General features: G+C 44.4%; 2 protein-coding genes across 4 annotated transcripts in view; one reads left to right on the top strand and one right to left on the bottom strand.

Moving 5' to 3' along the window:
* Positions 1-7,098, bottom strand: part of LOC124639674 (ubiquitin carboxyl-terminal hydrolase 32) — a 55,710-nt gene extending 48,612 nt beyond the window's left edge. Inside the window, exons 1-3 of the mRNA XM_047177119.1 lie at positions 6,550-7,098; positions 6,242-6,476; positions 3,347-3,662 (exon numbers count right to left, since the gene is read on the bottom strand). Of these exons, the coding sequence (XP_047033075.1) occupies positions 3,347-3,662; positions 6,242-6,476; positions 6,550-6,607 (609 nt within the window). The 5' untranslated portion in view covers positions 6,608-7,098. The remainder of the gene's footprint in view (positions 1-3,346; positions 3,663-6,241; positions 6,477-6,549) is intronic.
* Positions 7,099-7,224: 126 nt separating this feature from the next.
* Positions 7,225-23,008, top strand: LOC124639672 (BRCA1-associated protein). Of its 3 annotated transcripts, none has more exons than XM_047177117.1 (11): positions 7,226-7,517; positions 7,826-8,063; positions 8,154-8,318; positions 12,850-13,190; positions 16,583-16,700; positions 17,101-17,192; positions 17,368-17,557; positions 18,058-18,207; positions 18,499-18,616; positions 21,492-21,640; positions 21,761-23,008. In XM_047177117.1, the coding sequence occupies exons 1-11, from the start codon at positions 7,439-7,441 to the stop codon at positions 21,762-21,764; spliced, it is 1,644 nt and encodes a 547-aa protein (XP_047033073.1). In that variant the 5' UTR covers positions 7,226-7,438; the 3' UTR covers positions 21,765-23,008. The 3 variants fall into 3 exon arrangements, with proteins under 3 accessions (XP_047033074.1, XP_047033073.1, XP_047033072.1); XM_047177116.1 differs by having other exon boundaries at positions 21,492-21,677; XM_047177118.1 differs by having other exon boundaries at positions 7,225-7,517; positions 7,829-8,063; positions 21,492-23,008.
* Positions 23,009-23,118: the final 110 nt, after the last annotated feature.

Raw genomic sequence — 23,118 nt, 5'->3', positions numbered from 1 at the left:
AAGTTCGTGTTTAAAATATTGACGACGAGAATCATAAAAAAAATGGGCCAAGCATATGAAATAGGAAAGGAGGAAGGTTTTCAGACATACGACTTACGTTTGCAGATAATAATATAACATTACGAAATACCTATGTAACTTCACAAAGTTAACAATAATTATGAAACATCTGCTGATGCAATCAATACTATCCCTGAAGTACCTCTCATGTTTTGCCGTTTTTCCACTACGCCACAAACCAAGACCGAAATGCAAGTACATAAGAACAATATTTACATGCAAGCTACATAAAATGTTCTGGCAGACAAGATAACACACACAAACAGATAGTCAGTGACAGCCGCTGTAAAAACATTGGCGGCAAACAGCGAATATTTTGATAGCAGATATCGCAGGCAAATGCTATCGCTGGTATACTTTTATTTTTTACTTTTTAACGGATGTCAACATAAGATACGACATTGACATTGTAGGTTGAACTTTTTGTAAGAAATCTCAGATTTTAAAAACTTCGTAAAGGTTTGTTTCACCTTATTCTGAAGCAGGAGATAATTTGGCAAACGAGAAAATATAACACTGGCATGCCACAGAACTCTGACGCTCTAATGGAGTGCACAGACGAACTGTAACTGCTGGGTCAGAGCGAAAATGGAATGATTGAGATGATGGTTACAGTTTATCCCATGGACATGAGATCTATAAACCAGGAATACCTATAGCAACAATATGAAACATGGTTTGAATATAGAAACATGGTTTGGCCGCATCCAAACTCATCAAAGATGTTTTAAATATGAAGTTTACGCGACAAGGCGACACTGTGCGTCATCCGCAGTTTGCCGCTTTTAGTATGAGAATAGTGAATTAATGCGACAATCCTTTTTATACCTACTTAGTTCGCAATAAAGATTTTGAATTTGAAAAAAAATTGAATTTGAATCTCTTAGCCGCGCCATAGTCAACATTTCACTATTGCATTGGAACGGGCATTCAGTTACAAATCATGTTTTACAGTACTTTATGTCCTATAATAAACATCATCAATTTTCTCCTGCCCTCATATCAATTTTATATCGGATCGGCGTAGTATGTTTTCTTCTTCCACGCCCTTCTATCTTTCATGAATGATCATATCTATAGGCAAAATACTGTACTTATGTCCTTTGCAACAAAATCAGTACAGGGAGCCATATCTTCAATCAACTCGTCAATTTCCTTCTGTAAACTTAACTATAGATAAAAATTTGCATTTCATCACTATCAATATTGATAAGTACCTAATCAATACATTGTGTGATATTGTTAATAGGTCACATTCAGCTTATTGAATTCATCATGTTAGTGAAATAGTTAAAATGTTTGCAACAAGAGGTGTACCTGTAACAGCAATGTAGCAACAAAATGATATGCTAGTCAAATCTGTGTCGATATCTAAGATTACGACACAGCATCAGTTTCTACCTTCGTATAACTGCTCTCTGGGTTTTCCTAACTGAGACCTTTCCCTAACGTTGAGGAACATTTGTTTTAGTTAATGTTAGTTAGGCTTTCTCATTTCATCAACTGTGGGTGTAAAGGGACTTAGGATTGCGCAAATACTTTCCTTTTACAATAAGAATTAATTTGGCGGACCTTCCTGCCTAACTTCTGGGAAAAGACAGGCGTATCTTTATAATAATTCTGATTAATTCACTTGAGGATAACCAAAAATAATTTATCTTGCCTTTAGATAGCAGACAGTTTATCATTCTTAAGTACACAGTTTTAAAATAGACGCACTCCATCGGCACTCGATCCTCGGATATTTCTATAGAAACTCGTACTGAATGCCACAAACACGTCTCATTTACATGGGCAGGTGCATACAAACACACATACATACACACAGCTACTTATCGAGATAATTGTGACTAAGTGCGCAAAATGTAGTTGCCACTTAGTCATGACGGCCTTAATCTTCTCACAAATAGATGTCATTAAAACTATTTATTTTCGCTATTTTAGATCCAGAGCAAATCGGAAACAAATCAATTGAGAAATCAGCACAGAAGATAAAGTACAGACAAAAAAGTATTTATCGACTCGAATGGATCTCACTGATATAGAGCTATTCAACCTCCTTTGTGAGTCTACCATAGACATCTATAAAAAAAAATTGTACATATGTCTGTAGGCCTGGAAGCCAGACTTGTGTTGGGTCATGTAAAACAAAGAGCTTGCAGTTTGTTTTCTCAGGAATTTTCACGAGGAAATTCTCAATGGCAACCTGGTGACTTTCTCGCCCTCTTCAGGGCATAGAGGCGTGATATCATACTACACGATTCATATTCTATTCTACCTATATCCTTGTATATTAATGAAGGTTTTATCCGCACAAAAGATAAAAAATGATTCAACATTCCTTTATTCAGCCAACAGAAGCATACAACAATTATAGGAATCATAAAAACAATTTCATGCGTGCAAATTCATTGAACGTGGTTTTAATCAAATAAATTATTTGCATCAATTTAGTTTAATCAGTGCGTGAAATAAGATAAAACTACGCAAATCCTACATAAAATGATTAGTGAGCCAAACGGTTTGATTGCGTATACTGCGATATGAAACTGCAACATTTTATCGACAACAAGGAAAGAAGCCGTTTTTCTATAAGGATTATTCTGGTTTGATATGTGTCTTAGTTTAATCAATGACGGCGATAAATTAACAAATCAGAGATAACAGAAAACTGTAGCATAAGTCTTTCATCACATAAGGCAATGCTTGGAACCACATAATTACTCTATCCCTTTATCAGGACATTTAAATAGCATATCATAGCATGTGAAGCGAGCTCTGAAAGAAATATCCAGTTCATTTGACGTCACAAGCAATGTCTAGCGACTCGATTGATACGGTATCACTGCATCAATGGACAGAACGCAATCGGCAAATTGTTCCGAGATATCGAATTGTTTGTTAACAATCGAGTAGCGAAAATGGATTTAAGAATCGATTTCGGAATGTTATCTAGAATTTACGGTTTAAATATAACAATCCAGATAGCCTAAGATGTGATTGCGATTTGACACTGTAACAATCTTTTGGGCATCGATAACATGACACTATCGATACAGATACTGAGAAATATAGTTACAACAAAGAAAGCTTTGTTTTGGAATTTATGACGTTCGCACTTGTTGATTGATATGAAACCTACCGCATAGTGCAAATACATTGTTTCTAACGCAACATACCATCACGAATACAAAGTGTTATCAAGGACATATCCTACTTTGCGGTTTTGTAACATAAAGTAAACACAACCCTATCCCTTCTGACATAAAGTATATTATCCACTCACCCTCTCCTCTAAATGTGTTACGCCAGCTAGACTCTGATAGAAGGTGGGTGTCTCCAGATCCTGGGCTACATTGACTTCTGACAGCAGCCACTTGGACAGCACCGTCGCATCTTTGTGTATCAGCAGCCACGAGCGGAACTGGTCGAAGGTGACCTTCTCCGCCGGGCCGAAGAGGCTGAGGAGGATCTCAGCGTTCCTCTGAGGGCCGTTGAGGGGCAGCGACGTGTACTCCATGTGGAGATTCCGCGCGAAGTCTCTCTTGTATATGTATGTGCCATTGTCGCCTTGATTGTTCACGTATAGTGTCCAGAGGAACCTAAAATTGTATGAATCTGTTAATTATACTTTCGAAATATCTCAATGTTTTCAATATTATCTTTGATTGCTAAAAAGGGATTTCTCATTGAAGACACGAAATGGAAAGACTCACTAATCCAGTCATAAAATAAGATGAGAAAATCAGTATCATCACTGCTTTTCATTATAAAGTAAATGATTCCTAGCCATGACTTAAACCAGTCAAATCGAAAGGAAAACAAGATTCAGACAGACATGTACAGCCTAAATTGATCCTAACTGGTCACAAAAAAAGTTTCTAAAGCATCTATAAATAGTGTAATAATGGCTGAAGATGACGCTCAAATTCTGAAGGCCGCCATTAATAGATGTTAATTGCAATTGGTGATCGCGCATCATCATTCTGTGTAGTTATTAGAGCCTTTAACCACATACAATAAAAACTGTCAACACTTTTTTAAAATATTATGTTATAAGGATTGCTTTTAATAATAATGGCCACAAGCCATTATTATATAATATTGAGCCATTTTCTCGCGGTTTCACCCGTGTCCTATAGGAACTACTGCCCATGCCGGAATAAAATATAGCCTATGTTACTTGGGAGGAGTATAGCTTTCCAACAGTGAAAGAATTTTCTAAATCAGATCAATAGTTTCAGATTGGGGTACAAACATAAAAATGCTTCCTCTTTATTATATATGTAAGTATAGATAGCATTCATGATCAGTCTGGAGTAAGTATAAATAGAATTTAACAAGAGCATCAAGAGCACTTCATTTTATTTTTCCATCAAGATAAATGGAAAGTTAAATGTTTATCTATTGACGTTGAGGGCTCTTCAAAATTACATGTTCAACCACATCTTTTACACATACATGTGGTTTAAAAAACCACATCCTTCATACATTTTATTTCATACAATATTTTTACACATAAATAGGATTTTATCTTGTCTAATAGTCAAGTGTAACATTGTTAATAGCAAACCAAAACAAACTGCTGACAATCCATCAAGTTTACTAACATTTCTAAGAAAAACTATTAAGAAACATTGTTTTATATTATGTGATATTTAAAACCTACTTTGTATGGTCATGGAATGCAAACATTATATAGCAACGGTATAACAAATAAGTTATCTATTGAGCAAGCAAAGAAACACAAAAACATAACATAATCAGAAAGTATAAAGAAACAAAACAATTGAAGAAATAGTTACTTAAGTGTAGAAAATTGCAAAGCAAGCGATTGCTGATGTCATACATCATAGGTAATCAGAAGATATGCAAAATAGTGTGATTAAATACTCCAACAGGAAGTCCAAGCTAGATAGGTATTTAATAGCTTGGAAATTGTGAAAAAATTATTGTAATAATTCATATGTGACGTGAGGTAAATTATACTTAATACATACTAATATTAAAAAGCTGAAGAGTTTGAAGCAGTAAAGCAATTAAAAAAAAAACCTGTCATGGTGTTAGATAGCCTATTTATCAAGGAAGGTTTCTTTTTATGTGGGAGTACTGAGTAGTTGAATCACAAAATTTGCCATTGGTCTGAACTTCAAGACTGTTTATTTAAGGTTCTTTTTGACTACTTATAAGGTTGAATGACACATTTAAACCCCAATCTAGCTTGTTTATCGCTGATGATAAGATAATTAAACATCTGTTATTTTTTTACATTTTAGTTAAAAAATAATATGAATAAAATCCATCAACTTGAAAAAATTGCAAGCCTGTAATCTGTGCCCTGGTTATGCAAATCACAATGATAAATAAGTAATTAAAAATGTATTGTTGAATGCAGGAGATACATTCTATACATACTTATTTACAATCTGCAGTTTCATAATGTTTGTTTATAACAATATAGACATTCAGAGAGAATAATAAAATTATAGCTATGCAACATAATTAATTGGTACAAGATGCCATGATAAGTGCATCAGATTTCTTTTTGGTGGAGACAATAAGACCTATAACAATAAGGGGCTGCTTTAGTTTGACCACTTTCAGATTTGCTTGCAGATATTTTTTAAATTGTGGGAATAAAGTAAACAACTAAGTACATAATTCCTATGAGAAAGTGAAAATATGCCCAAATTCATATTAAACCGAATTTAAGACAGAATACTCTAGTTTGAAATGTAAACACAAAGAAGTTATATGCATCAACTACATGCAATGTTAACATGCTAGACCACAAATGTGGCTGAGCATTCTTTGTGGTCACTTGTAGGTACTAATTCAATTGTATCAAGATCAACGCAATCTTGGAAAACTACAGCTACAAACTGACAACTCATTGTATGCATTTAAACCTTTACAAACATATTATTTAGACCAATACCAGCAACTACCATAAATTAACTAATTATACACTTCATTATTTCTTATAAAAATCAGTTGCCAGTTATCTCATGTAATTAAGTAAATATTTGCTTGCTAAAAATCTCGTGGAATCTAAGCTTCGTAATAATTAGCGAGTGAATATTTGACGCTAACAACATAACACAATAACATCGTTTGATACCTAACTGGCGTGATGTAATTGTTTACAAGTTGCAGTGGACACATACAATATCATACTCACTTTATTTTCTCTTCGATGTTGCCTTTGGTGAGCACCACGATCCCGCAGAGCAGCTCCTTGAAGGCGATGCCTCTCTTGGTGCCGCCGCACGCCTGGTACAGCCACTCCGCCACCTCGTAGGGAACTCCATCACACAGCACTTCGTGGACGAACGCCTCCAAGCTCAAGGCTGTCCCGTTTGCACCAGCACATCTCTTGAACGCTTCACGTATACGTCTCAACTCACTATCAGACACTGCAAATAAAATAAACCGATATTCATCACATTCCTACAACGCACTTAGATCAACTTTATACACTCGTCGTACCTCGTTTCACTGCATCCTCGTATGGTATAAAAGATGGTTTTGAGTCTTTCGCACCCATATTCGCGTGTACGTAACGATCATAACATTTTTAAAGGCGTAATAAACACAAAGAAACAAAAATTATTACAGCTGACAGCTCACGTCGTATGATCTGTAGCCATATTGAATTAAATATTTTCTTCCACTTCTGTTTCCCATCGAATTAGAACGAGTTTTACGTTAATTATCGATACAAATTGCGTTTTTCGTATCACTTTTTCTGTCTTTACTGTCTTCTAAACACGCAATGTACAAGAAATTATGAAACTCCACTGATTTTGTTTTTTTTTTCTACTAGAATCTCTGAAACTTTGTTCGGATACACGTTTAAAGAAAACTTGACATTTGTTTAAATACGATTCTGAAAAATCACTCCTAATAAGAATTCAAGTTTCACATTCACTTTCAAGAAAATAGCAGAAAGATAATTATCCTGCCAATGATCTTATTTTTCGAGAATTTTACCAAGTTTTTTATTATAAAATTCCAGCCGATGTTACTTTGATGTTGTCAGCTTGTCTGTCTTTGGAAAACAAAGTTGTCAACCAGCTGACGTTTTGAAACTTTCTTGCATTTTGAGCATATTTGAATCGTATTTCTGTCTTACACATGCATTTTCGCTAACGCTATCTCATCCTTGATTTCGCCAAATCTAAATTCTTGTTTTTATTTGTACCAGCTATTGTCATCCGAATAAGTTGTGATTTCTGAAAAATCTAGAGTTTACTGCTTTATTTGCCTTATCATGTTAATTTCGCAATTGATATAGCATTTTGTGTAATACTTGTGATGTTCAGAGGCTGTATGGGCCTTTCTTTCTTTTTGTTTTGAATAAATAATTCGATTGTAAATGTCCGTGTCTTTGTGTGTCCTACGTATTGAAATCGACGAAGATCTGCCTGAAATGGGCGATAATCCCACTGAAATGGGTAAGATATTACTAAAGTGACCCCTCTTATCTTTAGCCTTACTGTATATTAACAAAGAAGTGCCAAAAAATCGGGACAAACAATGCAACAGCTGTATCAATGTTTGACTAATTTTGGAAACATCCACGTTAACAAGTTGTAGTTTATAACTAATTTAGTAGATATAACTAAAAGCAAATAATAAAATTGCTTATTACTTTAAGAATTTAATTAAATTTGTAGCATGAAACCTTTGTAATTAGTAACAGTACTTATTGTGACCTATTCAAATAGAAATCGTGATAATTGTACCAAATCAATGTTGTCAGAAGCTGCCAAAGAACAGAAGAAGAGGGACCGGGGCGCGAGGGAGTCAAAGACCATCACAGTAGAGACATACGCTAGTGTCCTCACAGGACCCAACACGGATACTGGGATATTACCTACCAGCACGAGGCGTTCTCCTCCTGAGAACAGCATTTCTGAAGAAGAGGATACCATAAGCTTTTTCTGTGGCAACCCTCTTGTTGAAGTTACTAAGGGTATCCTGCATCTTTACAAAGAAAAGTAAGTTCTAGTTGTTGTTTTTTAAAACATTCTTAATAAAGGAGTACAGCAATTTAGTTTAGGTTACTTGATCATCAATTTCCTTCACAGTGAAATGAAGGAGGCTGAAGAAGCTAAGACTCTCTGCTTGCTGTCTGTGCCTGGAGCACTGGGGGCTCCAGACTTGCTGGCCTTCGCAGCAGCCTGCCAGCAGGATATTGCTCATGTGAGGGTGCTGCGAGATGGATCTCCAGATCACTACATGGCATTGTTTACGTAAGTGACATGTTGTTGGATATCTAGTCTGCATGTGAATTGTGTATTGTTTGTGTATGATATAAGAAAAGTAGAGAACAGTTCTTTCATACTAAATGACAAAATGACAAACATATAAGTTACTAGCTTCCGCCAGCAGCTTCGCCCACGTGGTGTGTTGATAAAAAGCTGCCTATGTGTTAATCCAGGGTATCACCTATCTACATACCAAAGGACAACATTCATTTCGTACCCAAAACTGAAAGTGCTGGCCAGAAGAAAAAAATAGTGGATTCTTGTAGAGAATAATGCCCTGAAGATTTTTTACTATTACAAGAATTATCTACAATTAACCCCCAGGCTGCTATTTGACTTTGAAAATACCAAAAAATCCCACAATGTTTGGTGCATTACATTACGGCCATTAACTGGAGAAGCCAGCGGCTGCCTTCAAACGACTCCTGCCCGACCTGGGAAGTCATCAAATGACCCCCCTCTCGTTATGGGGAAGTCTGACTCTTACTGACTAAAACCCATCATAGGGAAACCAGGGCCGCGATAATCCTTTCGAAGAATCAATCAATCATCAATCAATTTCGAAAAAAATATTTAAATAATAGATTGCAATGCGTAGACATCAACGGTGTCAAATCTTCAGGCCTACCAGTTCAATTAGGCGTGCCGCAGGGTTCTATTTTAGGTCCTTTCTTATTCTTAGTATATATAAATGATTTACCGTTCCATTTGAAAAATATATGTGATATAGTATTATTTGCAGACGATACATCTCTCATTTTCAAAGTTGATAGGAATAGAGAGCAATTTGATGAAGTGAATAGTGCACTCTCCTTAGTTACGCACTGGTTCACAACAAATAATTTAGTTCTTAATGCTAAAAAAACTAAATGTGTTAAGTTCACCTTGCCTAATGTGAAACACTTAGGACCTAATATTATCCTAAATAATGAAGTTCTTGAAACTGTGAAGTCAACAGTGTTTCTGGGAATAACAGTTGATGCAAAGCTACAGTGGGGCTCGCATATATCTAGCCTCGCGGGAAGGCTTAGTTCTGCTGCCTACGCCGTCAGAAAAGTAAGACAATTCACTGACGTAGACACAGCTCGACTAGTCTATTTTAGTTACTTTCATTGCGTTATGTCCTATGGTATTCTACTGTGGGGCAAAGCTGCAGATATCGAAAACATTTTCGTACTACAGAAACGAGCCGTTCGTGCAATATATCAGTTAGGTAGCAAGCATTCCTTAAGGGAGCTTTTCAAAGAAATAGGTATCCTTACTGTGGCATCTCAATTCATCCTTGCTAACATACTATATATTAGGCAGAATATTCATCTCTACACTAAGAAAAGTGATGTCCACAGTATCAACACTAGGAACAAGCATAAACTGTGCGTACCCATTCACAGGCTTCACAAGGTGCATGGAACATTTAAGGGGCTAGGTATACGATTTTATAATAAACTTCCTCAGTCGTTACTAGAATTGCCATTTGATAAATTTAAAGTCCAAGTCAAATCTATTCTGTCGAAGAAAGCCTACTATACTGTAAATGATTACATAAACGATAAGAGTAGTTGGTCCTCATGTTAAACACCGGACAGCTTCAAGAGTTATCATTGATAGTTGATGTGATTTACTTTTATTTTATACGTGACATTTTCCATTTTGTATGTATACAGACAGATTATCACCATCGTACTGTTTTCACGATGAGTTGTTTCGCAATTTTGTAAATGGTTTACTAGCGGATGGAGGCATTATGTTCTCTCTTTTTTTTCCGACATTTTTTTTCTTTGTAGCTGCTTGAGTAATAGGTATGGGAAAGGTGTGTACTAGCTAACATGATTACATGTTTACTTGTTTTTTTTTTTTTTATACAAATTTATGTGTATAATTTTGAGTGATATTTTTATTTATTTTTTTGTATACGGTTCTTCAAACCATACAGACAGAATTGTGTTGCTGGGGAGTTTGTTCCACCACTTCTTCTTCCCAGCAAAAACACATAGGAAGTGGTGAAGGGCGGGCGTTTTGGGGGCTGTCTTTTGTAGATTTGACGTTCAAAAAGTGCTGATTTTCAGCCTACTTTGAATAAATGACTTTTGATTTTGATTTTGATTTTGATTTTGAAATCCCGCAGCCCCAATAGGCCTTGTCCCCGCAAAAATATCGTAGGATTCTTGTCGAGGATGCCTTGAAGATTTTTTACTATTATAAGGAACGTCTTCGGTTAACCCTCAGACTGCTATTTGAGTTTAAAGTGTGAGAACCGTGAATAAAAAATCTATACTTGAATGTTACGGCAAATAACGTCCACAGTATTTTTTTAACTAATCGAACCTCTACCATATACCCCCCCTCCTGCTACACCGAGGAGACTTACTGATTTAAACCCATCATGTTCCTTCTGATAATGTACCAGAGCCGCGGTAACTCCTTCGAATAATCTCGCATCCCCGGCAGGTTTTGGCCACCTGGGGTTTGCTCACTCTCTGAGGGGGGCATGAACAATGCACGCCGCCGATACCTGTTGTCTCCAAGAGAGAGACGGAGGGACGCTGAGCCACTCGAAATTCTATACGAGGGGGAATGGGATGCCTTTTTTTTTAACGACGTCAAGAATCATCAAATGACCCCTCCCGCTGTGGGTTAGCAGCGGCGAGGGAATGTCAGACTCTTACTGACTAAAAACCGTCGTGTTCCGTCGTAGGCCTTTTATGTGCCAGGGCCGCGGCATCTCTTTCGAACAACCCGCAGCCCCGGCAGGCCTTGGCCCTACTGGGCCCCGCTGGGGTTGCTGACATCTCTTTGAGGAGCGCGTGGAACAACGCGCGCCGTCGACACGGGTCTGTCGTCTAAGCAGAGGGACGATGAGCCACCCGAACTCACCGCCCACAGACCCACGCCTACGGTGGCCGGGAGTCATCTCGCGACGCCCGGCGCCCGTGGTGTCTACCTGGCGTGGCGGTCGGAATGAGAGGTGCGACCTCTCTGGCGTTTCGCCCCCTCCTTCTCGAGCATGACCGCTTCGCAGAAGGAGGCGACGGCATTCCATTCCCTCTCGGCCCGGACCATGGCCTGAACCAGGGCCGGACGCGAGAGCTCGCCGCCGCCTAAAGCCTCTACGAGGACCCGGCGGTGCCCTTCCTACGCAGGACACTCCTGGACTATGTGGTCCACCGTGTCCTCGGGGCTATCAGCACAGTGGTGACACCCGGGCGCCTCCTCACGACCGATTCGATGCAGGTACCTCCCGAAACAACCGTGTCCGGTGAGGACCTGCGTCATGCGGTATGTGAGCCGGTCGGCCGGTCGGCCGCCTCCTGGTGCGACCTCCCCTGTGCCAGTACCAGCGTGTCGTCAGCGTAGTACACCACGCTGACGCCGCAAGGGAGGTCGGCGCGCAGCACCCAGTCGTAGCCGATATTCCACAGGAGCGGCCCCAGAACCGATCCCTGCGAAACACCGCACGACCATTCCCTCCCGCCGGTTCCATTCCCCGTTGTGACCGGGGTATGTGACCTATCCGACAGATAGGCAAGAGATGTCAAGAGACACCGCCAAGACGACACCCCCCCCCCCCCCGAGACACAGCGTCCCCCCTCGTGAGAGTGGGACCCACCAGGGTCAGAACCTGCCAGGGCTGCGAGATTGTTCGCAAGAGTTACGCAAGAGTCCGCGGCCCTGGTACATTATCAGAAGAAACATGATGGGTTTAAATCAGTAAATCTCCACGGTGTAGCAGGAGGGGGGGGGGGGTATATGGTAGAGGTTCGATTAGTTAAAAAATACTGTGGACGTTATTTGCCGTAACATTCAAGGATAGATTTTTTATTCACGGTTCTCACACTTTAAACTCAAATAGCAGTCTGAGGGTTAACCGAAGACGTTCCTTATAATAGTAAAAAATCTTCAAGGCATCCTCGACAAGAATCCTACGATATTTTTACGGGGACAAGGCCTATCGAGGCTGCGGGATTCTTCGAAAGGATTATCGCGGCCCTGGTTTCCCCATGATGGTTTTAGTCAGTAAGAGTCAGACTTCCCCATAACGAGAGGGGGGTCATTTGATGACTTTCCAGGTCGGGCAGGAGTCGTTTGAAGGCAGCGGCTGGCTTCTCCAGTTAATGGCCGTAATGTAATGCACCAAACATTGTGGGATTTTTTGGTATTTTCAAAGTCAAATAGCAGCCTGGGGGTTAATTGTAGACAATTCTTGTAATAGTAAAAAATCTTCAGGGCATTATTCTCTATAAGAATCTACTATTTTTTTCTGCTGGCCGGCACTTTCATTTTTGGGTACAAAATGTTCGACACTTGAATGATCTCCTTTTTTAATCAAATCGGTCCAGCCGTTTTTGCGTGATTGAATAACAAACATACATCCATACATTCTCACAAACTTTCACATTTATAATTTATAATATTTATGATATAAGTAGGAAGTAGGATATGTTTGTCAGGCATTTTCATTTGTTCCTTGTATAACTTTTGAAAATGGAACATTCATTTTACAAAATTGTGCCATCAGTTTCCGCACGAGCGCGGCGGCGCGCGAGTTCCACGAGACGTTCGACGGCGTGCCGTACAGCAGCCTGGAGCCCGGCGCGCTGTGCCACATGGCGTGGGTGTCGCGCGCCGACTGGGGCCGCACGGGGGCGGCGCCGCCCGCGCACACCGAGCTGCCCACGTGCCCCGTGTGCCTGGAGCGCATGGACGAGAGCGTGGCGGGCGTGCTCAGTGTGCAGTGTGCCCACGCCTTCCACGCGAGCTGCCTCGTGCGCTGGCGCGACGCGCGCTGCCCCGTGTGCCGCTGCGCGCAGACCCCCGAGCCGCGCGCCCGCGCCGTCTGCTTCCAGTGCGAGCGAGCTGGTAGGTAACACTGCGCCGCAGTGCCGCAGTGACGGAGCTGCCTCGTGCGCTGCCCCGTGTGCCGCTGCGCGCAGACCCCCGAGCCGCGCGCCCGCGCCGTCTGCTTCCAGTGCGAGCGAGCTGGTAGGTAACACTGCGCCGCAGTGCCGCAGTGACGGAGCTGCCTCGTGCGCTGCCCCGTGTGCCGCTGCGCGCAGACCCCCGAGCCGCGCGCCCGCGCCGTCTGCTTCCAGTGCGAGCGAGCTGGTAGGTAACACTGCGCCGCAGTGCCGCAGTGACGGAGCTGCCTCGTGCGCTGCCCCGTGTGCCGCTGCGCGCAGACCCCCGAGCCGCGCGCCCGCGCCGTCTGCTTCCAGTGCGAGCGAGCTGGTAGGTAACACTGCGCCGCAGTGCCGCAGTGACGGAGCTGCCTCGTGCGCTGCCCCGTGTGCCGCTGCGCGCAGACCCCCGAGCCGCGCGCCCGCGCCGTCTGCTTCCAGTGCGAGCGAGCTGGTAGGTAACACTGCGCCGCAGTGCCGCAGTGACGGAGCTGCCTCGTGCGCTGCCCCGTGTGCCGCTGCGCGCAGACCCCCGAGCCGCGCGCCCGCGCCGTCTGCTTCCAGTGCGAGCGAGCTGGTAGGTAACACTGCGCCGCAGTGCCGCAGTGACGGAGCTGCCTCGTGCGCTGCCCCGTGTGCCGCTGCGCGCAGACCCCCGAGCCGCGCGCCCGCGCCGTCTGCTTCCAGTGCGAGCGAGCTGGTAGGTAACACTGCGCCGCAGTGCCGCAGTGACGGAGCTGCCTCGTGCGCTGCCCCGTGTGCCGCTGCGCGCAGACCCCCGAGCCGCGCGCCCGCGCCGTCTGCTTCCAGTGCGAGCGAGCTGGTAGGTAACACTGCGCCGCAGTGCCGCAGTGACGGAGCTGCCTCGTGCGCTGCCCCGTGTGCCGCTGCGCGCAGACCCCCGAGCCGCGCGCCCGCGCCGTCTGCTTCCAGTGCGAGCGAGCTGGTAGGTAACACTGCGCCGCAGTGCCGCAGTGACGGAGCTGCCTCGTGCGCTGCCCCGTGTGCCGCTGCGCGCAGACCCCCGAGCCGCGCGCCCGCGCCGTCTGCTTCCAGTGCGAGCGAGCTGGTAGGTAACACTGCGCCGCAGTGCCGCAGTGACGGAGCTGCCTCGTGCGCTGCCCCGTGTGCCGCTGCGCGCAGACCCCCGAGCCGCGCGCCCGCGCCGTCTGCTTCCAGTGCGAGCGAGCTGGTAGGTAACACTGCGCCGCAGTGCCGCAGTGACGGAGCTGCCTCGTGCGCTGCCCCGTGTGCCGCTGCGCGCAGACCCCCGAGCCGCGCGCCCGCGCCGTCTGCTTCCAGTGCGAGCGAGCTGGTAGGTAACACTGCGCCGCAGTGCCGCAGTGACGGAGCTGCCTCGTGCGCTGCCCCGTGTGCCGCTGCGCGCAGACCCCCGAGCCGCGCGCCCGCGCCGTCTGCTTCCAGTGCGAGCGAGCTGGTAGGTAACACTGCGCCGCAGTGCCGCAGTGACGGAGCTGCCTCGTGCGCTGCCCCGTGTGCCGCTGCGCGCAGACCCCCGAGCCGCGCGCCCGCGCCGTCTGCTTCCAGTGCGAGCGAGCTGGTAGGTAACACTGCGCCGCAGTGCCGCAGTGACGGAGCTGCCTCGTGCGCTGCCCCGTGTGCCGCTGCGCGCAGACCCCCGAGCCGCGCGCCCGCGCCGTCTGCTTCCAGTGCGAGCGAGCTGGTAGGTAACACTGCGCCGCAGTGCCGCAGTGACGGAGCTGCCTCGTGCGCTGCCCCGTGTGCCGCTGCGCGCAGACCCCCGAGCCGCGCGCCCGCGCCGTCTGCTTCCAGTGCGAGCGAGCTGGTAGGTAACACTGCGCCGCAGTGCCGCAGTGACGGAGCTGCCTCGTGCGCTGCCCCGTGTGCCGCTGCGCGCAGACCCCCGAGCCGCGCGCCCGCGCCGTCTGCTTCCAGTGCGAGCGAGCTGGTAGGTAACACTGCGCCGCAGTGCCGCAGTGACGGAGCTGCCTCGTGCGCTGCCCCGTGTGCCGCTGCGCGCAGACCCCCGAGCCGCGCGCCCGCGCCGTCTGCTTCCAGTGCGAGCGAGCTGGTAGGTAACACTGCGCCGCAGTGCCGCAGTGACGGAGCTGCCTCGTGCGCTGCCCCGTGTGCCGCTGCGCGCAGACCCCCGAGCCGCGCGCCCGCGCCGTCTGCTTCCAGTGCGAGCGAGCTGGTAGGTAACACTGCGCCGCAGTGCCGCAGTGACGGAGCTGCCTCGTGCGCTGCCCCGTGTGCCGCTGCGCGCAGACCCCCGAGCCGCGCGCCCGCGCCGTCTGCTTCCAGTGCGAGCGAGCTGGTAGGTAACACTGCGCCGCAGTGCCGCAGTGACGGAGCTGCCTCGTGCGCTGCCCCGTGTGCCGCTGCGCGCAGACCCCCGAGCCGCGCGCCCGCGCCGTCTGCTTCCAGTGCGAGCGAGCTGGTAGGTAACACTGCGCCGCAGTGCCGCAGTGACGGAGCTGCCTCGTGCGCTGCCCCGTGTGCCGCTGCGCGCAGACCCCCGAGCCGCGCGCCCGCGCCGTCTGCTTCCAGTGCGAGCGAGCTGGTAGGTAACACTGCGCCGCAGTGCCGCAGTGACGGAGCTGCCTCGTGCGCTGCCCCGTGTGCCGCTGCGCGCAGACCCCCGAGCCGCGCGCCCGCGCCGTCTGCTTCCAGTGCGAGCGAGCTGGTAGGTAACACTGCGCCGCAGTGCCGCAGTGACGGAGCTGCCTCGTGCGCTGCCCCGTGTGCCGCTGCGCGCAGACCCCCGAGCCGCGCGCCCGCGCCGTCTGCTTCCAGTGCGAGCGAGCTGGTAGGTAACACTGCGCCGCAGTGCCGCAGTGACGGAGCTGCCTCGTGCGCTGCCCCGTGTGCCGCTGCGCGCAGACCCCCGAGCCGCGCGCCCGCGCCGTCTGCTTCCAGTGCGAGAGAGCTGGTACTGTCTCTGTCAGCTGTCAGCCTGACATCCGCTCCGATTCTTTATCGGCCGTAATCTTTGATACTGATGATCCGTTCACCCATTACTCAGCCAAAAGCTATTCTATCAAAGTTATACAGATATACAATAAAGGATCATCAGGGGCCAACATCAGTTTCATATGATCAAAACATTCTTTATTTTAGCTTGTTGATCCAAGCGAAGCATTTGATTCTCTCTCTCAGTAAACAATTAGTTTTTCCTAAACAAAATTTTAGTGAATCGAATTAACATGCTGTGGTATTTATGCCATTATCTATTTGTATACAAAATTTTCCTTATATTGTAATAAAAAGGATTAAAAAAAAAAAAAACATTTTTTCTAGTTTACGTTAAGGTTTTTCTCAAGGCTCTGTCCTAGGACCGACTCAATATTTTGTAACTTTGTATGAATACAGAAGAGGATGGTGACGAGACGCGGGAGAACATCAGCGGCGTGGCGGAAGGCTTGCTGGACGGCGTGGACGCCGGCACGCTGTGGATCTGTCTCATCTGCGGGAACGTGGGCTGCGGCAGGTAGGGAATTGTAGCCTCTGATGATAATCTTGTTAAGTTTATCTTTAACGTGTTGACCGCCAACAGACAGGACAATGTCAGTTAAAGGCAGCAATATTTTGTCCTACATAGCTGTTTGTTTACCATTTAATTTGCAATAAGCAAATTATATCTATATCTATTATATCTATAATGTATATCTGTATAACTTTGATACCAAATCATACCTTTAAATTAATACGACAGACGGCCATCTTTCTTAAACAAAAATGATTATGCATTTTAAAAATATGTATGCTGATGTCCAAATGTAACTGTCGAAAAACCTTAATTATGTACTTTGAAGAAAATTATTCTAAATACCAAAAGTATTGGGTGCTTTAAAGATGACCAAGGCATAAATGTAACTTCTTCTTTTTAGGTACGAGGGCGGCCACGCTGCCAAACATTTCTTAGCTTCCAATCACACATACGCTTTGCAGTTGGGCTCCAACCGAGTTTGGGATTATGCTGGTAAGTTCCTCTTGTAATACTGCCTTCAAGTAATTATGTATGTTATCGTACACGATGAGAATTTAACAAAAAACAAAAAAGAGATAATACTTTCGAATTTCAAGTTATTCTCTGTTTTATCACTATATGGTATAAAACAAAGTCGCACAACATCACATTATATTTTCGCCCTAAGGTGACAACTTCGTCCACCGCCTAGTTCAAAACAAAGCAGATGGCAAGCTGGTGGCCGCTGAGGGAGGTTTCACCTCCGAAGACTCGGCGTGTGGGGGGGAGAAGCTGGACTCAGCACAGCTCGAGTTCACATACATACTGACGCAGCAGCTGGACAGCCAGAGGATGTTCTACGAGGAGAAAATGAACAAGTCAGTATAGATGGTGTTAATAGGTAACATTAATATGTCGACAATTTGGTGGATGATTTTGTCCAGTACTTAAATTTTGGTCAACTGTGAAATGTCCCGCCTCGTTGGGGAATATAAAGAAACAAATTAAATAATAGTCACAAGAAAAAACAAAGAAATGGAAATAATTGCAGTTGACGGTATAATGCTAGATTTTTACCAAGATAAAGCTAGATTGCGAGAAAATCGATCTCAGTGGCGTGCACTTGGAGAGGCCTATGTCCAGCAGTGGACTGCGATAGGCTGATGATGATGATGATGATGATGAATGCTAGATTTAAGTGTGGCGGCCTTGTATTTAGTTTTTGTTTAGCGGTAAGTCCGGTTTATTTAATACACTATGGAAGTGTATTAAATAAACAATTAATAAAAGCACGCAGTGTGATATTCAAGACGCAGAAATAAACCACATCGAAAGTATTATTAATACCTCCATTAATAATATAAATGTTTTTTAACAGAATGGAAGCAGAGCACATAGCAGAGACTGAAAAGCTCCGCTTCAGGGCGACAGAAGCGGAGGCGACCTCCTCCAAGCTGAGTGAACAAGTCTCCACACTCACCAAGGAAAACAAAACCTTGGAGAGGAAACTGAACCAAGTTACTAACAAGTTAGTATCACTATTTTTCATGTTGTACTGAGTTATATATTCCATATTTTGAAAAGAATATGTTTATAATGTAATGGAGTTACTTGAAACAATCTCAAATTAAACTCGGTTCGTGTTCGGGCATAGTGTATCTTTATAGCTATTTCCTTGAGCATACATACATCTATTTAGTTAAGATTCATTTGATGGTTGATTGTAAAATTCCTTCGAACATTAAGTCTGATCAACATGTTAACACTAATAGTTATCAGACTTTCTTTCAAATATAATAATGCTATGACCATTTTCCAGATTATCAGTACTACAAAACGAGTTGTCTGAAGAGAGAGGCTTGGCAGCAGCTTTAGCCAGCAGTCAGGCGGAATGGCAGGCCAGGGCTAAATTACGTGAAGAGAATTTCGTTAAAGAGGTATGTTCTCACATTGCATTATTTTTAATAGGATTTTTTTAATAGGACCCAATATTGACCCTTGTGGGACGCCTAATTTGGTTCCTGCTTCATATGATGTAATGACGCATATTGTTTCTGTTTATAACTACTCTAAATTATAAGAAAGTAGATAATTTACAGTTTGCCTCATTATCCGCAATACTTTACCGAACAGTAGTACCGTGATCAGGTATAGCCTCAAGGTAGTGCAAGTGTACGCACCGACCTCGACACATTCAGACGATGAAGTGGAGGATATGTTTGATGATATATCAAGGGCCCTCCACTTCACTACAAAGACCCATTACACCGTTGTCATGGGGGACTTTAACGCTAAAGTGGGAGTACAGATTTGCGGCGAATCGGCAGTAGGATCCCATGGATTTGGAAGCAGGAATCATAGGGGGCAAATGCTCGTCAACTTCCTTGAACGCGAGGGGCTCTTTTTGATGAACTCCTTTTTCAAAAAGCAGCCCCAAAGGAAGTGGACGTGGCAAAGCCCCGACACTATGACTAAAAATGAGATTGACTTCATCATGACGAACAAGAAGCACATATTCAGAGACGTCTCCGTGATCAATAGGTTTAATACCGGTAGCGATCACCGACTTGTCCGAGGCTCTCTGAATATCAACTTCAAGGCCGAACGTTTCCGTCTGATGAAGGCCAGGCTCCGACCAACACTGCTCCAAACCATGACAGGATCCGAAACGTTCCAGTCAAATCTGGAGAACCGATTTGCCGCTGTGGAAACCACAACAGACGTTAACCAGAACCACGAATATGTGGTTCGGATCCTCAGGGAGGAAGGTTCGAGATTCTGTAACATGCAGCGTAAGGGCAAGAAATCAAAGCTTTCGGAAGAGACATTAGGGCTTCTGAAGAAACGACGTGAAAACCCGCCTGTCACTTCGTCAGCTAAGCGGGCTCTAAACCAAGAGATCAACAAGCACGTACGACGCGACCTCCGGTGCTCCAATACTCTTGACATTGAAAGAGCAATTGAGCTGAATCGGGGGTCAAAGGTGTTCGTACAATCTCTTGGAAGAAGCCACTTGACGAAGCTGACCACAACAAGTGGAGAAGTCGTTTCTTCGGTGCCGGCAGTCCTTTCGGAAGTGGAAAATTTCTATGGCCGGTTATACGCATCGCATGCATCTCGACCTGATCCCGGAAATGAGGATTCTAGAGCCACATTAACACGCCATTTCACCGAAGACCTGCCAGAAGTCAGCAGTGGCGAAATCGAGATCGCTCTGAGACAGCTCAAAAATGGAAAAGCCCCTGGCGAGGATGGCATTACAACAGAGCTTTTAAAAGCAGGAGGTAAGCCCGTACTGGGGGAGCTCCAGAAGCTTTTTAATGCCGTCCTGTTTGAAGGGAGAACTCCAGAGGCGTGGAGTAGGAGTGTTGTCGTCCTGTTCTTCAAAAAGGGAGACAAAACCCAGTTGAAGAACTATCGACCCATTTCCCTCCTAAGCCACGTATATAAGCTGTTCTCAAGAGTGATCACGAACCGACTTGCGCGAAGACTCGACGAATTCCAACCACCGGAGCAGGCTGGGTTTCGGAGCGGATACGGCACCATAGACCACATCCACACAGTGCGGCAGATTATACAGAAGACCGAAGAGTATAATCAGCCCCTGTGTCTAGCATTTGTGGACTATGAGAAGGCCTTTGACTCGGTTGAAATCTGATCTGTTCTGGAGTCCCTGCAGCGTTGTCAAGTAGATTGGCGATACATCCAAGTGATGAGATGTCTCTACGAAGCCGCTACAATGTCCGTCCAAGTACAGAATCAGCAAACAAGGCCCATACCGTTGCATCGAGGAGTGAGACAAGGGGATGTTATTTCCCCGAAACTGTTCACTAATGCAATGGAGGATATGTTCAAAACGCTGAACTGGAAAGGACGCGGCATCAACATCAATGGCGAACACATCTCTCACTTGCGATTTGCTGACGATATCGTCATCATGGCGGAAACGCTGCAGGACCTACAACAGATGCTGAACGACCTGGCTGAATCTTCTCTACGCATCGGCCTACGGATGAACTTGGACAAAACCAAGGTCATGTTCAATGAACATGTTCTACCGGAACCGATTGCGATACACGGCGCCGTTCTCGAAGTTGTTCGGAAATATGTATACCTCGGGCAGACATTGCAGTTAGGTAGAAACAACTTTGAGGACGAGGTGAATAGGAGAATTCAGTTGGGTTGGGCTGCATTTGGGAAGCTACGTCGAGTCCTAACATCGTCGATCCCACAGTGCCTAAAGACAAAAGTCTTTAATCAGTGCGTCCTACCTGTCATGACTTACGGAGCCGAAACGTGGACACTGACGGTACGGTTGGTCCACAAGTTTAAAGTCGCTCAGCGGGCTATGGAAAGGGCTATGCTCGGCGTTTCTCTGAGGGATCGCATCAGAAATGAGGTAATCCGTCAGAGAACCAAGGTCATCGACATAGCCTATCGAATCAGCAAGCTAAAGTGGCAGTGGGCTGGCCATATTAGCCGAAGAACCGATAACCGTTGGGGTAAACGAGTTCTAGAGTGGAGACCGCGCCTCGGCAAACGTAGTGTAGGACGTCCTCAGGCACGGTGGAGTGATGACTTGCGCAAGACGGCTGGCAGGAGCTGGATGCGAGAAGCCGAAAATCGATCTCAGTGGCGTGCACTTGGAGAGGCCTATGTCCAGCAGTGGACTGCGATAGGCTGGTGATGATGGTGATGAGTACCGTGATCTACTCAATCGAAAGCTTTTTAAAGTTCTTAATATCTTTATTAATTTTCTTTTCGTTCATTGTGAAATAAATGGGTTGTTTAAAATGCTATTATTTAACTCAGGTAACAGAACTGAAAGAGCAGCTTCGTGACGTGATGTTCTTCGTGGAAGCTCGCGGACAGCTGCAGACACAAGCCGGCGCGTCTCGTGAAGAGATCGCCGATGCTCAGGTCACGGTGGCCGCGCCGCCCAAGCCCCGCAGGCGACGCCGGTAGGCAGACTTCAGTGATGCTCCCAATATGATATCTGTCTGTGGATTTGGTTACTAAAGATAGTTTGACATTAGCCCCATATAAAATAATAAAATAAAAATAAAATTCATTTATTTCAGGTAAGAAACCCATAATAGAAAAAGATTAAAGGAAACAACATTATACAATAAATTTACACAATTACAAAATTAAATTAATTAATTACAAAGTTAGAATTAAATTAATTACAAAATTAAACTACATTACATTAAATTCAATTCAATAGTTATACATATACATATATCACAACAAAAATATCAGATATCACAAATATCAAATTTGCAGCAATCATACACACCCCGGATAATAATATTTTTAGAAGCCCGTATACGGTTCATGAAGGAGGCAGCCCGTTTCCTCATCACTGCATAAAAGTCATCTACCCTGTTCTCGGCGAACATGCCAGACGCACTACACCTCCACGGCAGGTTAAGCATAGCTCTGAACGCATTATTGTACCGCACGCGTAGCATATAAGTGAGGTTAAACTTCTTTCCCTAGGAACCAAACTACAGACGATAAAATATTAGGAACCGTTAGTGTACTACGCTTATGTGATGCTACAGATTATGTTTTTTAACAGTGCTCATCAGAAGTTGGTTATTTAAGGTTTGTTTAGTAATGTGATGGTGTGAGATAAGTTATTCAAATTATTTGTTCATCGGATTTTTATGGTGAAAAAAAGTTTTGGAATTATTGGATAATTCTCCCGCGTATTTAAGCATATTGCCCATGCGTAACAAAGTTTAGATTAATTTTAAATTTTTAATACATATTTTGGGCCATTACTTCAATAGAATAATGTGATGTTTAAAAGGTCTCAATGTTGGAAAGTAGCTTTCACATAAGCCTAGTTATTAAATATGTACAATTAAAATGTGGCTAAAATTTTGGATTTTTCTTACAAAAACCAAAAGTTCTAATAATAAATGTTGTATGTTGTTCACCGATTCAGTAAGTTTCAATGGAAACTTAATAATAAGTCTTCTCTAAAAGTCGCTACTCTGTGTTCACAATAACGCTATCTCGTTTTATTCGAATAAGAAAACAAAGATGGCAGATATTCCAATTTTAAATTAGTGTTGTCACATTTTGTATTATGAGGGTATGCAAGCAGCTCTTTTGTCTCGACTGCTGCAAATCACTGTGATAAATGTTCATAGATTGTAAGTGAAAATATTATTTCTATGTATTTTGTGTCTTAATGTATGTGCTTACAGGTAATAATGAATCTAAGGATTTGTGTTGTAAAACTGGTAGCACTTGGCAAATTGTAGATCTAAAACATTTTAATTACTCTATGGTTAATAAAGGTGATTTTTATTGAATGTTTGTTTTATTCTTTCTTGTTATGAACGAATTTATTCCTCGACCTACCTCTTGTCCCTACGAGCCCAGAGCACAATACTGGAAGCGCGTTGGAACGCATTTTAAGACA

The sequence above is a fragment of the Helicoverpa zea genome, chromosome 19 (assembly GCF_022581195.2).
Source record: "Helicoverpa zea isolate HzStark_Cry1AcR chromosome 19, ilHelZeax1.1, whole genome shotgun sequence".
NCBI lineage: Eukaryota > Metazoa > Arthropoda > Insecta > Lepidoptera > Noctuidae > Helicoverpa > Helicoverpa zea.
This window is presented reverse-complemented; position numbering and strand designations above follow the sequence as displayed.

What these genes read in the sequence shown, in the direction of transcription:
- LOC124639672 (XM_047177117.1), top strand. Translation starts at nt 7,439, where the DNA reads ATGTCCGTGTCTTTGTGTGTCCTACGTATTGAAATCGACGAAGATCTG. An exon ending in CTTCCAGTGCGAGCGAGCTG is followed by an intron (nt 13,191 to 16,582) that starts GTAGGTAACACT and finishes GTATGAATACAG; the next exon opens with AAGAGGATGGTGACGAGACG. An exon ending in CTGAACCAAGTTACTAACAA is followed by an intron (nt 18,208 to 18,498) that starts GTTAGTATCACT and finishes ACCATTTTCCAG; the next exon opens with ATTATCAGTACTACAAAACG.